Raw genomic sequence first — 13,106 nt, 5'->3', positions numbered from 1 at the left:
ATTTTATTTCATTTGTTAGATACTTCTACTTTGGGAGAGTTCCGCACCACAGCCCTCCCTCCAGTTTTATAGAGCTATAACTGACATATGTCCCTGTATAAATTGAAGGTATACAGTATAATGGTTTGATATACATATACTGTGAAATGATTACCACAATAAGTTTACTTAGCATTCATTATCTCATACAGATACAATAAGAAACTAAAAAAAGAAAAGAAAAAGAAAAAAATGTTCTTCTTTGTGATGAGAACTTTTAGGACTTAAAAATTTAAATTTATTTTACTTATTTTTTGAGAGGGGAGGTAGTTAGGTTTACTTATTTACTTTTAAAGGAGGTACTGGGGATTGAACCCAGGACCTTGTACATGCTAAGCATGTGCTCTAGCACTTGAGCTATACCCTCCCCCTAGGATTTAATGTTAACAACATTCCTACATACCCTACAGCAGTGTGAGCTATAATCATGTTGTACACTATATCCCTAGTACTTACAAACCTTGTAACTGTAAGTTTGTACCGTTTGACACCTTTCTTCCAACTAGGTTGGGAGAATTTAACAAAGGACATGAGAACTGAATAACATTAAACCATCTCAAACTCCCAAATTTAACCCTTCCCCCCACTTCCCTGGGTAACCATAAAATTGTTTACTATGTCTGTGATTCTGTTTCTGTTTTGTAGATGAGTTCATTAGTGTCTTCTTTTTTTACATTTGCAAATATTAGCCACCATATATAAAAATGGGTATAAAAACCAAAATTTTTTCTGTATAGCACAGAGACTATATTCAATATCTTGTAATAACTTTTAATGAAAAATATGAAAATGAATATATGTATGCATATGCATGACTGGGACATTGTGCTATACACCACTAATTGACACATTGTAACTGACTATACTTCAATTTATAAAAAAGATTAATCCATCTCATCTTTTTTTGGAATTAGTTTTCTACTGGAGAAAAAGAAGTAACCTGCTGGTAAAAAATAAAACTAAAATATATTCTAGTAACCCCCCAAAATTAGAAAACTGCTGACATATGCAGAAATAAGCACCCATGAATCAATGAGTAGTCAGCCATCTCTATTTGTGGGTTCCGTATCAGCCATTCAACCAACTGAAGACTGAAAATACACAGGAAAAAAGTTCCAGAAAGTTCAAAAAGCAAAACTTGAATTTTCTGCTCACTGGCAGCAATTTACATTGCACTTAAATTGTATTTACAACTGTCTACACAGTATTTACACTGTACTTACAACTATTTACATAGTATTTACATTGTACTTACAACTATTTATACAGCATTTACGTTGTATTAGGTATTAGAAGTAATCTAGAGATGATTTAAAGTATATGGGAGGTTGTGCATAGGTTATATGTAAATACTACACCATTTTATAAAACAGACTTGAGCATCTTCAGAGTTTGATATCCAAGGGGGTCCTGAAACCAATCTCCCGTGGACACTAAGGGATGACTGTACACTCTTTTAGAGAGGGATGTTCCTTATTCCTTTAAAAGGGCATTTTGTCCACCTGCGTTATCTATCTCCTGCCTTCCTATCTCCTCTGGAACTCAGCTTGATTGATTATTCCCTCTCCTCTCTTCTTTAAGCACTAGTTTTTCACTACCCCTCTGCGTACCAATGGTCATGGGCCAACTATTCAAAAACAAAACAAGACAAAACACACCCTGAAGGCACAGGTATTTCTTGTACTCAACAATTCAATAATCACTTTCTGATTTTTTTCACTTCATTGTTTTTCCAGTGACTATTCAATGTACAAGACTTTAAGTCCAAATTCTGATCTGTGCAGACACAGCTGACTCTGCCCACTCTTTTGGAACAGTGTCCTGTTATCTCACCTCTGACACCTCTGTTTTCCTTACTGAATACCCATTATATGTTAGTATTCTCAAGTTTTCTTTTTTTTTGTCTTGCTGCAAAGTTATGGATGAGAATTTATAACCATTTCCACTATTACCGCCAGGGGCTAGACATTTGACAAAGTACTGTTTCTAGTCCCAATTTATCTTCTGAGTTCCTGCCCTACATTTTCAGTTGCTGTTGTTAAAAACAATAGGTAATGTATACAGTGTATATTACTACGAGCCAATATATGGACCAACAGTAAATAAAAGCTTTTCTAAGCACTTTACCTATGGTAACTAATTACTGACATTTCTACTTGTCTACTCTCTGATCACCTAAAATTTAACACAACAAAGTTATTGTATTGTTCCACATTGTCTCTGCCTCCTCCCTCTTTCCCCACACCTTTCTTTCTTGGCAAATAATGTAGCCAGTATCACCATTTACTTTGTAACCTCCCTGTGATTAATCTCTTTATTTAATGATCATAAATAATAAGCTCTCAAATGATAGCAATTATGTTTACTGTGTTATCTTATGTAGTCTTCACAACTACCCTAAGAAGTACTATTATTATCTCCCAGTTAGTAGATGAAGAAACAGAGACTCAGAGAGGTTAAATAACTTGCCCAAGATCACACAGCTTGATAAATGAGAAAGTCTAGATTCAAAGCTAGGTTTGTATGACTCTAGAGTTTGTAACACCGCTGCCTGTTGATTTTATTTATTTATTTATTCCTTGATTCCTCATTTCCTAGTCTAGGTCCTAATCATCTTTTACAAGGAACACTGCCAACATCCTCCTAAATTGTTTCCTTCCTTCCAGGCTCTCCCCTTCTACCCTATCTTGTCTAAGTGATCCTTACAAAATACAGTTTTGAACACGCAATTATCCTGTTTAAAAATCATTTATGCCCACCCCCTTCTCACTCCTCGGACCACTGCTACAAAACAAAGGGCTTTACAAGATTCTTTTACAATCTGGCTTTTTTTGTCCACATTCCCTACCTCTTCCTTTCAAATACACATCTGTATATTTTGCTGTAGCCACAATATTACTTGCCCCTATGCCTTAATATAACATATTATGTATATATAAAGGTTAGCTAATTTCTATACTACAAATAATGGGCCTGAATTATTTTTCACAAAGATGGCAAACTGTTCTTACGATGGCTTTTTGTGGATTTTATGAAAGCATTGATTTTTAGCTCTACTTGGTTTAGAAGGGAAGTGATAGACCAATCTACAGTCTAAGTACATACAGGAAGGTATGGCAATTAAGGTTTCTTCCCACATATGTATCATACATTTTTGCTGTGGAGCAAAAGGAAGCAACATAACATAAAAACGACAGCAACATAAAGAAAATTAAATTTTTGAAATTAAAAACATTTGTCTACGGCCATACCACCCTGAATGTGCCCAATTTCGTCTGAAATTAAAAACATTTGCTGCTGTGAGTAAAGAGATGGAGAAAATAAGGTAGGTAATAATAACCCAAGACTAATTTTACTCTATCAATAAAAAAAAAAAAAAACCTAGGAATATTATTGGCATATGAGAAATGCGGGAGTTTTTGGTTTTTTGTCTTTCTATGGAAAAACATTTCTGCATTCAACCTGAGGTAAATAGCAAACAACACGACAAAGTTTATTTGATCAATAAGAACATATAACTGAGACTAAGTATTCTAAATACATGAACCTAAAATTATATTATTTAGTACAGTGGTAAACTATCAACTGATTTGTCAAAAATATTTGACCTCAGAGGGAGGGAAATAGCTCAGTGGTAGAACATATGCTTAGCATGCTCGAGGTCCTGGGTTCAAACCCCAGTACCTCCATTAAAAAAATTTTTTTTGACCCTAGATTACACATGTAGCATTTTCAGGAGTATACAAGGGACAATGCACTCCAGTAAGTACATTAGAATTCAACTCACTGGGTAAACTGTCTTGATGAGTGGGCTCTAATTAAAAAACAGAAAACTAAAAACTAAATTTGCTCCCCACTGTGGAGCAAATATTGCTTACTATGTACCTCAAATGAAAATCTTGGAACACTCTCATTCAATAAAATCGTAAATAAATTTCTAAGGTGTTATGTAAGAGGTCTGGTGGAAAAAATGAACACAAAGATACTTCCCAGCAGTTTGAGACAAGAAGGAAAAACATTCAATCACAAAATAAACTATTCGGAACTCCAAGTGGGTTAAGTGGCATTCCTTTTATTAACCACTGGGAAGTTACACCTTTTCATAATTTAACTCATCCTAGCTACGGGGTAAAACCAACTCCATCAGAATTAGAAGAGTTGCAATGGTTTCACGCGGGATGCGGGAGCAGAGAAACCTGCCAAGAAAGTTCCGTTTATTTCTTGAAAAACGGGTTTTGTAGTGGGAGGCAGCTTTTTCCGAATCATCTATTTGCTTTTTTGTTTCAAACGGAGACCTAACAAAGGCCACGGGAAACCGAGTGCCGCCGTCGAGGGTTCAGACCAAGTCACCGAGCGCGCGGGTCGCCGCACGCGGGGCGACCGGGTCGCCTGTGGGCCCCTCGCGTTCCAGCAGCTGTCGGCGCGGGAAGGCGAGGCCGGACGTACCACCCTGAGGCCCCTCAACCGCTCCGGCGCCACGAACCCCGCACTCACCATCTCGATGATCTTGGTCTTCCGGCCCGTCTTCCTCTTCAAGGTGAATATGTACTGGGCCAGCACCACCCCCGCCACCAGGGCGCACACGCTGGCGCTCGCTACCGCGCCCACCCTCGCCACGGCCGCTCGGTCCATGGACGGGGCTTCCTGCGCCTCCCGGCCCGAAGAGAAGAGATGGCCTGCTGGCTGCCGGCCTCGGAAGCGCCGGCCTGCGGAATAGCCGGACGCCCCGCCCCCGCAGGAAGCCCCACCCACGAGCGCCGAGCATGGGGGAACCCGGAGGGAGAAATGAATGGCTTGCGTGGGAGGCCAAGGGGCGAAGCGGGTCTTATCACAGCTGGGTCCGAGGAACTGTTTAAGGATGAGAACCAGGCAGGCGTTCATTCCAGCCCTGCTCAGTAGAAATCTGATTACAACCAGGCCCAATGAGAAAAAAATCTTCCGCCTTCCACTCGCCTCAGACATTCAGGACTACAACTCCCAGAAGGCATCGTGGCGCAGCTATTTGACTTGCGCCGAAGCTTGACTGAAATGCTGTGACAAACTGCAGGGTTCGGCAAAGGAAAACGGAACAGGAAGGTGACTTACAGAAAGTGAGAAAATATCTGCAAGCCGTGTATCGGATAAGGGACTAATATTCAGATTATGTTAAAAACCACTGTAAGTCAACAACAACAACAATAAAAACCATTAAAAAACAGGCAAAAGAGGGGGACGGTATGCCTCAGTGGTAGAGTGCATGCTTAGCATGTAGTCCTGGGTTCAATCCCAGTACCCCCATTACAAATAATGAATAAACAAAGTAAAAAAATAAACCTAGTTACCTCCCCATTTTTTTAAATAGGCAAAAGAAAAACTTAACAACAAAAAAAGGCAAAAGACTCGAATAGACAATTGGCCAAGAAGCTCAATATCACTAATCATCAGAAAAGTGCAAATCAAACCCACAATGAAATGGGATATCACTTCACACAAGTTAGGACGACTATTGTCAAAAACCCCAAAATTAAAAGTGTTGGTGAGAATGTGGAGGAATTGGGCACTACTGATGGGCATGTTAATCAGTGCAGCCACTGTGGAAAAAGTGGAGTTTCCTCAAAAAATTAAAAATAGAATTACCATATGATCCAGCAATCCTACATCAGGGTATATTTCCAAAAGAATTGAAAGCAGTAGTCAAAGAAATTTCAGCCCTCTCATGTTCATTGCAACACTATGCATAATAGCCAAGATGTGGAAACAACCTAAATAAATAAATGGTCATCAGTAGATGAATGGACAAAGAAACAGTAAAATGGTGACTGTGGGCTCTGAGGGAAGGGGAAATGGAGTTGGTGAGGCTCTCTTTGTCAAGGACATGGAACAAATTGGAGCAGGAGAATGAGAGCGAGTAGTAAGGGTTGCTCTTCTCTGCACTCTCCACCCTTGCTCTAGTACTTTAAGTCCTAGGACCCTGGCAGGAATTCTTAGAGTGAAATTTGTGGAGAGAGGGTTCTTAGAAAGGTGAGGTAGGGCTCACCTGAGCAGGCATCTGGTAAGAAAACAAGTTTGGAATTAACCACTTGGGGCATAAATGCCTGTTTTGTTTTATTTTGTGGGCAAGATTGAGCCTATGATGCTATGTAATGATTTGGGGGATATAGAAGGACTGACTTAGGAAAGATGTTAGCTTTTTTTTTTGGTTTGAATACAAGCACAAAATATGTGTGAGATCCTGTGAACATATTTGAAAAAAAGATGACAAGAATTTCAAAGGAGTCCATTGGGGCATGTCACATGATGCTTGAGCATCCTCCTCTTGTGACCAATAGGTCCTCAGCAAATGTAAAGCAAATTTCAGCCTTTGACCGAAGTAGGATGCATATACTAAAACCCCATAATTCTTTTCTGCAGTAGGATTACTGTTTCCATTTCCCTCTTTATTTTGCAGACCATAGCAGTTTACAATAATTTAGCTGATTTTAAGGCCAGGATTAAGAAAAAAAGAATTACATATAAATTTATTATTAATACAACTGCTGTGTACAAAGAGACAATGTTAAGATGGTTGCTTTGTTTGAACAGAGTATTTATTAATCCTGCTAAAGACAAACAAGGGTAGTCAGAAACTTTACATGAGGTTGTTCCAATGTACTATCAGGTCCATCTTGAAGCCAAAAGGGAGGTCTAAGTTGTCATTTTTAAATCTGCCAACTTTTTAGAAAAGGCAATTAATGGTATGAAATCTTTTCACAAATAAAATTTTGTGGTTTCTGCATTTGAAGGCTTTGGCAAAACTGGAAAACACATGGTGGCTACAGACTATCAGCCGATATAATTGGTTTGTCTGTTGTTGTCTTTAACTCTTAAAGTATGTTAATCTTTGTTTTTCAGTAAATTATCGTCCATAATGATACACGATGCCACGTGGGATAGCAGGAACCATGGGAAAAACATGCAGGAACTTGATGTAAATTTATAAATTTTGCTATGCGTGACCTTACACTTTGCTCTGATAGGATAACTGGCATAGACTTAGTTTAAAGTAGTTAAGTAGTGTCCTATGACAAAGGGCCATTTGTTGGATGTGGGTTTAAGATCTTGGTTGGAGGTATCTCTTCATTTTCCTTCCTTCCTTCCCTCCCTCCTTCTTGTATTTCTTTCTCTCTTCATTCCAGTATTTTTGTTTTTTTTTTTTTAATTTTCATTTGGAAATAATTTTAAACTTCCATGAAAGGTGCAAAAATAGTACAGAAAATTCCCATGTAGCTTTCACAAAGCTTCCCCCAATGGTCCCATCTTACAACTGACTGTATCTTATAACCACAGCATGATTACAAAACAAATAAGTTGACACTGATACAATATAGAAAGTCCACTATATATCATACTTGGATTTCATCAGTTTTCACAAGTACTTTTTTGATTCTAGACATACAGTTCTAAGGAATTTTGTCAGGTGAAATCAGGATCAGGATACAGAACAGGATCCAGGAGCACCATCCTTCACACCAAGAAGTTCCCTTGTATGACTGTGTTAGAGTCATACTCTCACTCCAAACTTACTATTGGAAACCATTGATCTTTTTAGCACAATGTCTTTGAGATTCATCTAATTTTTTTCTGTGCATCAATACTTCATTTTTTTCTATTGCTGAGTGGTTTTCCATGATAGGAATATAACCATTTGTTAAACCACTTTACATATTATACGTTGAAGAAAATTTGTTTTTTTTCTTGGATGTTGCTTTCTGAAAAAACCTGAAAAGGAAACAGCATCAATGACTAACATTTATTGGGTACTTAATAAACAGTGCCATTTCAAGAGTTTTTTAAAACTCAATCTCCAGCCCCACTCCCCCTCCCCTCTCCCTGGAGGTTGAGGGGTGGGATTGAAAGTTGCCATCCTCTAATCTCAAATTTGGTCTTTCTGGTGACCAGCCTCCTTCCATGAGTTGTCTAGGAGTCCCACCCTGAGTCACCTCATTAGCATACACTCTTACTTGGTGGAAAGGGTTCTGTTATGCGTAAAAACAGACATCATTTGTGCATGTCCTAATAACAACAAAAGACTTCTGTTGAGACATAAATATCTAGTAGAGAGATTAGAAATAGAGGTATGGGTGTGAGCAGTATGCTGGTTGTATTAGAAGCCCTGAGAATGGGTGAAAATGCAGAGAGAAGGTGTAATAAGATGGAGAAAACCAAAAAATGGGCAGAAGACCTAAACAAGCAGTTCTCCAATGAAGACATACAAATGGCCAATAGGCACATGAAAAATGCTCAATATAGCTAATTATCAGAGAAATGCAAATCAGAACTACAATGAGGTATCACCTCACACCAATCAAAATGGCCATCATTAAAAAGTCCACAAACAATAAATGCTAGAGAGGGTGTGGAGAAAAGGGAACCGCCCTACACTGTTGGTGGGAATGTAGTTTGGTGCAGTCTTTATAGAAAACAGTATGGAGATTCCTTAAAAAACTAAAAATAGACTTACCATATGATCCAGCAATCCCACTCCTGGGCATATATCTGGAGGAAACTCTAATTTGAAAAGGTACATGAACCCTAATTTCACAGCAACACTATTTACAATAGCCAAGACATGGAAACAACAGAAATGTCCATTGACAGATGACTGGATAAAGAAGCTGTGGTATATTTATACAACGGAATACTACTCAGCCATAAAAAGAATAAAATAATGCCATTTGCAGCAATGTGGATGGATCTGGAGATTTTTATTCTAAGTGAAGTAAGCCAGAAAGAGAAAGAAAAGTACCATATGATAGCACTTATATGTGGAATCTAAAAGAAAGGACAAATGAACTTACTTACAAAACAGAAACAGACTCACAGACATAGAAAACAAACATGGTTACTGGAGGGAAGGGGTGGGAAAGGATAAATTGGTAGTTTGAGATTTTCAGGTACTAACTACTATATATAAAATAGATAAGCAACAAGTTTCTACTGTATAGCACAGGGAACTATATTCAATATCTTGTAATAACCTGTAATGAAAAAGAACGTGAAAACAAATATATGTATGTATATCTATGACTGAAGTGTTATGCTATACACCAGACATTGACACAACATTGTAAACTGACTATATTTCAGTTAAAAACAAAAACAAAACCAACAAATGAACAAAAAGATGGAGAAAACCTTACAACCATAACCTGGAGAACATGAACATGAAAGAGAGAAATTTGGGAAGAGAGCCAGCAAAAGAATTTAAGAAAGGCCAGTAGAGGGGCAACCAGTTAGGCTGATATCTGGGAAGTGAGGTTTAGTGATATGAACTGAAAAGTTTCCATGCCATTTAGCAGCAAGAAGTTCATTAGTGTCCTCAGTGAGGGTGGATGAATGGGCTTGATGGTAACAAAATCTGGATTTGCACTGAGTGAAGGAGTAAGGAGGTAGAGAACGCTGAGAGTTTATAGTCTTTTATAGAGAAACGTAGCTGTTAATGGAAGAAGGGAGAATGATGACTGGAGACAACAGAGTAGAGGGACATGGGAGAACACTGCTTCTTTCATTACCTGAAGCATCACAACAGACACTGTTAGCTACCTGCCCAATTAAAATCTACTCTCCACTCTTTCTTAGTCACAGCATCCCAGTTTATCCCAAGTGGCAATATGCCCAGCTAAAAGACAAGAGCTCCCACACGTCGTGTCAGCTGTGAGTAAGCAAAGAGATATAATCTGAAGCTCCATGTGTCTTCGAGGACTAACACACTTGAATCTTAGAAAAGGGCTGGAGTTTGAACTTGAGTCCATAGAAAAAATGGTAAAATCCAGGGAAAAGTGTTAACTTGGGAAGAGAAGGTGTTCTGCTTTTCTGCGTAGGTGGTAGGGGGAAGAGTGTTAAATGGTGAGATTGAGGGACTGGACTAGCAGCTCATCCACACCTGGTTGAAGCTTGAGTTCGGACCACCCTATGACTGGTGGGGACAGGGCTGACAGGAGTGGGGAGAGCCCGAAGGAGAGCTTTGGGGTGATTACATCTGGGGTGCAAAGAATGAAGCAAAGCAGGTAAGTGAAGAATCGGATGCATAAGAGCTCCAGGGAAGTTTAAATAAGTTCTAGTCTTGGCCCCCAAATCTTTAGATTCAAGAAATATTTAAGCCTATCCCATCTACTTAAAAGGTAGTGTATTGTTACATCTTAACTCTTGGCTGTTGTCATGACTCTGATTCATGCTCAGTGATCTGGAAGGGATTTTTAAAAACAGGGTGACTTTACAATATGAGCAATTTTTTGGCTTTGGTAAGTTAGTCCTTGCTCCTAAAAGGGCAAGACAATGTTCTGGGTCACTGTGCTTAGAGACCCCCTCATGCATAAGAAATGTCAGCATTTTGTAAACTCCACAATGAATAAAAGCATTCCAGATATGAGCCATCTGTAGGCGCAGCACTCTCCCAACACCTCCCAGAATCTCTCTGAACCCTATCTTGGGTTTTTATGGAGGCTCCATCACATGGGCGGGATTGGTTAAATCATTGGCCATTGGTGATTGATTCAACCTCCAGTCCCTCTTCGCTAAATCAGAGGGTGGGACTGAAAGTTTCAACTCCATTCAGTTTGTTTTTCCTGGAAATCAACATGCCCCTCCCTGCCCCTGCATCTTTAGGTGCTTCCAAAAATCATCTTCCACAGTTGTTGTGGAAGGGAGTTCATTATGAGTAACAAGACACATTTCACCTTTATGGCTTTGTCATGAACTGAGGACAAAGAGATCAAATATAACAAAAGATGCTCCACTGCTCTTACCACACATGACATTTCAAGGGTTTTGGGAGCTGTGGACCAGAAACTGTGGACAAAGACCAAATATATCTGAGAAATATATTTTGGTCATATGAATGATCAAATATATATTATAAATCACAATATCAAAGAATGACAAATAGGAAACAATTGAATTGTGATAGAGGAATGGTTAAATAAATCATAGCACCTTCAAACCAAGCAATTTTGTGGCCATTTAAAGCTTGTGGTAAGCAGTAAGAGTGCCACACTATAGTAAGTGAAATGAAGTCTTAGAATCATATTCATGGTATTCTTCCATTATTTCAGCTGATAGAAAAACCCTGTGCCTACGTGTTTGGTAATGCATTTTTAAAAAGATTTCTTGGAAGGCTGTATCAAACCATCATAAGTAGACTCTCCTTTCACTTTTTACTCTACAATGACCCTGAATGAGGAACTTTTTATAAGCATGTGCTAATTTTATAATTTTGAAACAATTTTTAAATGCTGGTGGCAACATAGCAGTCAAAGGGAAAAAGCATTTGAAGATGTGAGATGGGACAATGAAAGGAAGATCCCTGAGGATGCAGCAAGAGATGAAGACTATAGCGTAAGTAGTAGGAGTAGCCAACATTCATTTAGCAACTGAAATGTGCCCAAAGGTGTCCTAAATGCTTTACAATGTTACTTTATGATTCTATGAGGTAATGTTATCAGTCAAGGAAATGGGAGGCACGGAGAGCTCACACAACTTGCTCACAATGGTGCAGCTGGGATTCAAAACCGGGTGGTCTGGATCCAGAGCCAGTGCTCTTATTCACTGCCCTGTACTGCTGGCTGGTGGTCAGGGTCCAGAGCACAGGTGGAGGACTAGCCTGAGGGGCAGAGAGAAACCTCACTGAACCACTGTATTAGTTTTCTATTGCTGCATAACAAATTACCACAAACTTAATGGCTTAAAACAACCATTTAGTATCTCACATTTCTGTTGGCCATGAAGTCTGGGCAGGCTCAACTGGGTTCTCGGCTTAGCATCTCACAAGATCAAAATCAAGGTGTCAGCTGGGTTGGGCTCACATCTGGAGGCTGTAGTGAAGATCATGCCTCCAAGGTCATTGAGGCTGTCAATATTGAGCTCCCTTTGGCCCTAGGGCTGAGTTCCCCATTTCCTTGCTGGCTGTTGGTCAGGGGACTCTAATTGGTCTGCTGCATTCTTCTCCTCGTAGCCCTGACTTCTCCTCTATCTGAAAAGTTGGCAATGGCATGTGGAATCTCTCACAGGCTTAAAATCTGCGTTCCTACATTGTGACCAAAGAAAACCCTGGAATTTTAAAGGACTCTTTTGATTTGGTTGGGAACACCAACATAATTTCCCTTTCTTCATGCTCGTAAAATAATCTAATCACCATATTTAACAGTTACGGAGAATAGGGGGAAAATCCTGGGGCCATTTTAGAATTCTGCCTCCCACAACTATGGTGATGGATGGTGGGATGTCTTGGTGAAGGAAGGTCTGAGGGCTTGTAGTGCTTTCCTGGATAGGATTTGAAAATACTCAGCTTGAAGGACATTGTTCTAGGATGAAGGTTTGAATAGGTAACTGGCAAACTTTGCTAGTCAGCTTTAAGGTATAAGTTGATTTTGGAGATGAATTTGGGGGGGGGTACTAATCTACATGGCTGTGTCATTTTTCTCTAGCAGTCGGGTTTATGTGCAGAGGGGGTTTGTGGTTCTTCTGAGAAAGCTAGGCCAAAGGGACCCCAGGTCAAGGAGATGACAGGCTTAAGTGATGGACTCTGGAATCTAAGCCAGAAATAGAAGACAGAGAAAACCAGAGGGAGTAGGGACAGTTACCTTGAAAAAGCTGCAGGGGATGGCCAGATTCCAGTTAGAGCAGCAAGTGGAAGAATGCTCCAGTAAGAGGTTAAAGATACAAAGCAGTGGTTCTCCAAGTGTGGTCCCCAGACCAACAGTGTTAGCATTAATTGGGGACTTGTTAAAAAGGAAAATTCCTAGGTCCACCCCAGGCCTACTGAGTCAGAAACTCTGGAATCCTGAGAGTACAGGAGCCTGTGTTTTAACAAGCACTCTAGTTGATTTTATTGTCCCAAAGGTTTGAGAATCATTGATGCAGATTCTTTCCTATTGTTGAAGAATATTTCATCATGAATGGGGCAGTAAGAAATTTCCAGAAGGAGACAAGAGGCCGGGACTGGGTAGGAAACATTGTGAGACATAAAGAAAAGAACAAATGGTCCAGGTTGTGCATTCTGAGCTAGGCTGCTAAGGATAAGTTTAAAGCATGCCTAAATTAATTAACCTCAG

General features: G+C 39.5%; 1 protein-coding gene and 1 long non-coding RNA gene across 5 annotated transcripts in view; both read right to left on the bottom strand.

The window, feature by feature from the left end:
* Positions 1-4,773, bottom strand: part of NT5C3A (5'-nucleotidase, cytosolic IIIA) — a 37,454-nt gene extending 32,681 nt beyond the window's left edge. The window contains exon 1 of one of the 4 annotated variants that reach the window (XM_006201879.4): positions 4,534-4,773. In XM_006201879.4, coding sequence (XP_006201941.1) covers positions 4,534-4,671 — 138 coding nt within the window. In that variant the 5' untranslated portion in view covers positions 4,672-4,773. The remainder of the gene's footprint in view (positions 1-4,533) is intronic. The other 3 variants (XM_006201881.3, XM_072964703.1, XM_015237303.3) reach the window with 3 other exon arrangements.
* A 2,386-nt stretch (positions 4,774-7,159) lies between these two features.
* Positions 7,160-12,042, bottom strand: LOC140697384 (uncharacterized). Its single transcript, XR_012074366.1, has 2 exons — positions 11,763-12,042; positions 7,160-7,776 (listed from the first exon to the last, which is right to left on the bottom strand). It is a non-coding gene; the product is annotated as an uncharacterized lncRNA (long non-coding RNA).
* Positions 12,043-13,106: the final 1,064 nt, after the last annotated feature.

This window comes from Vicugna pacos, chromosome 7 (genome assembly GCF_048564905.1).
Source record: "Vicugna pacos chromosome 7, VicPac4, whole genome shotgun sequence".
NCBI lineage: Eukaryota > Metazoa > Chordata > Mammalia > Artiodactyla > Camelidae > Vicugna > Vicugna pacos.
The sequence above is the reverse complement of the archived record's forward strand: the minus strand, read 5'-3'. Positions and strand labels throughout refer to the sequence as shown.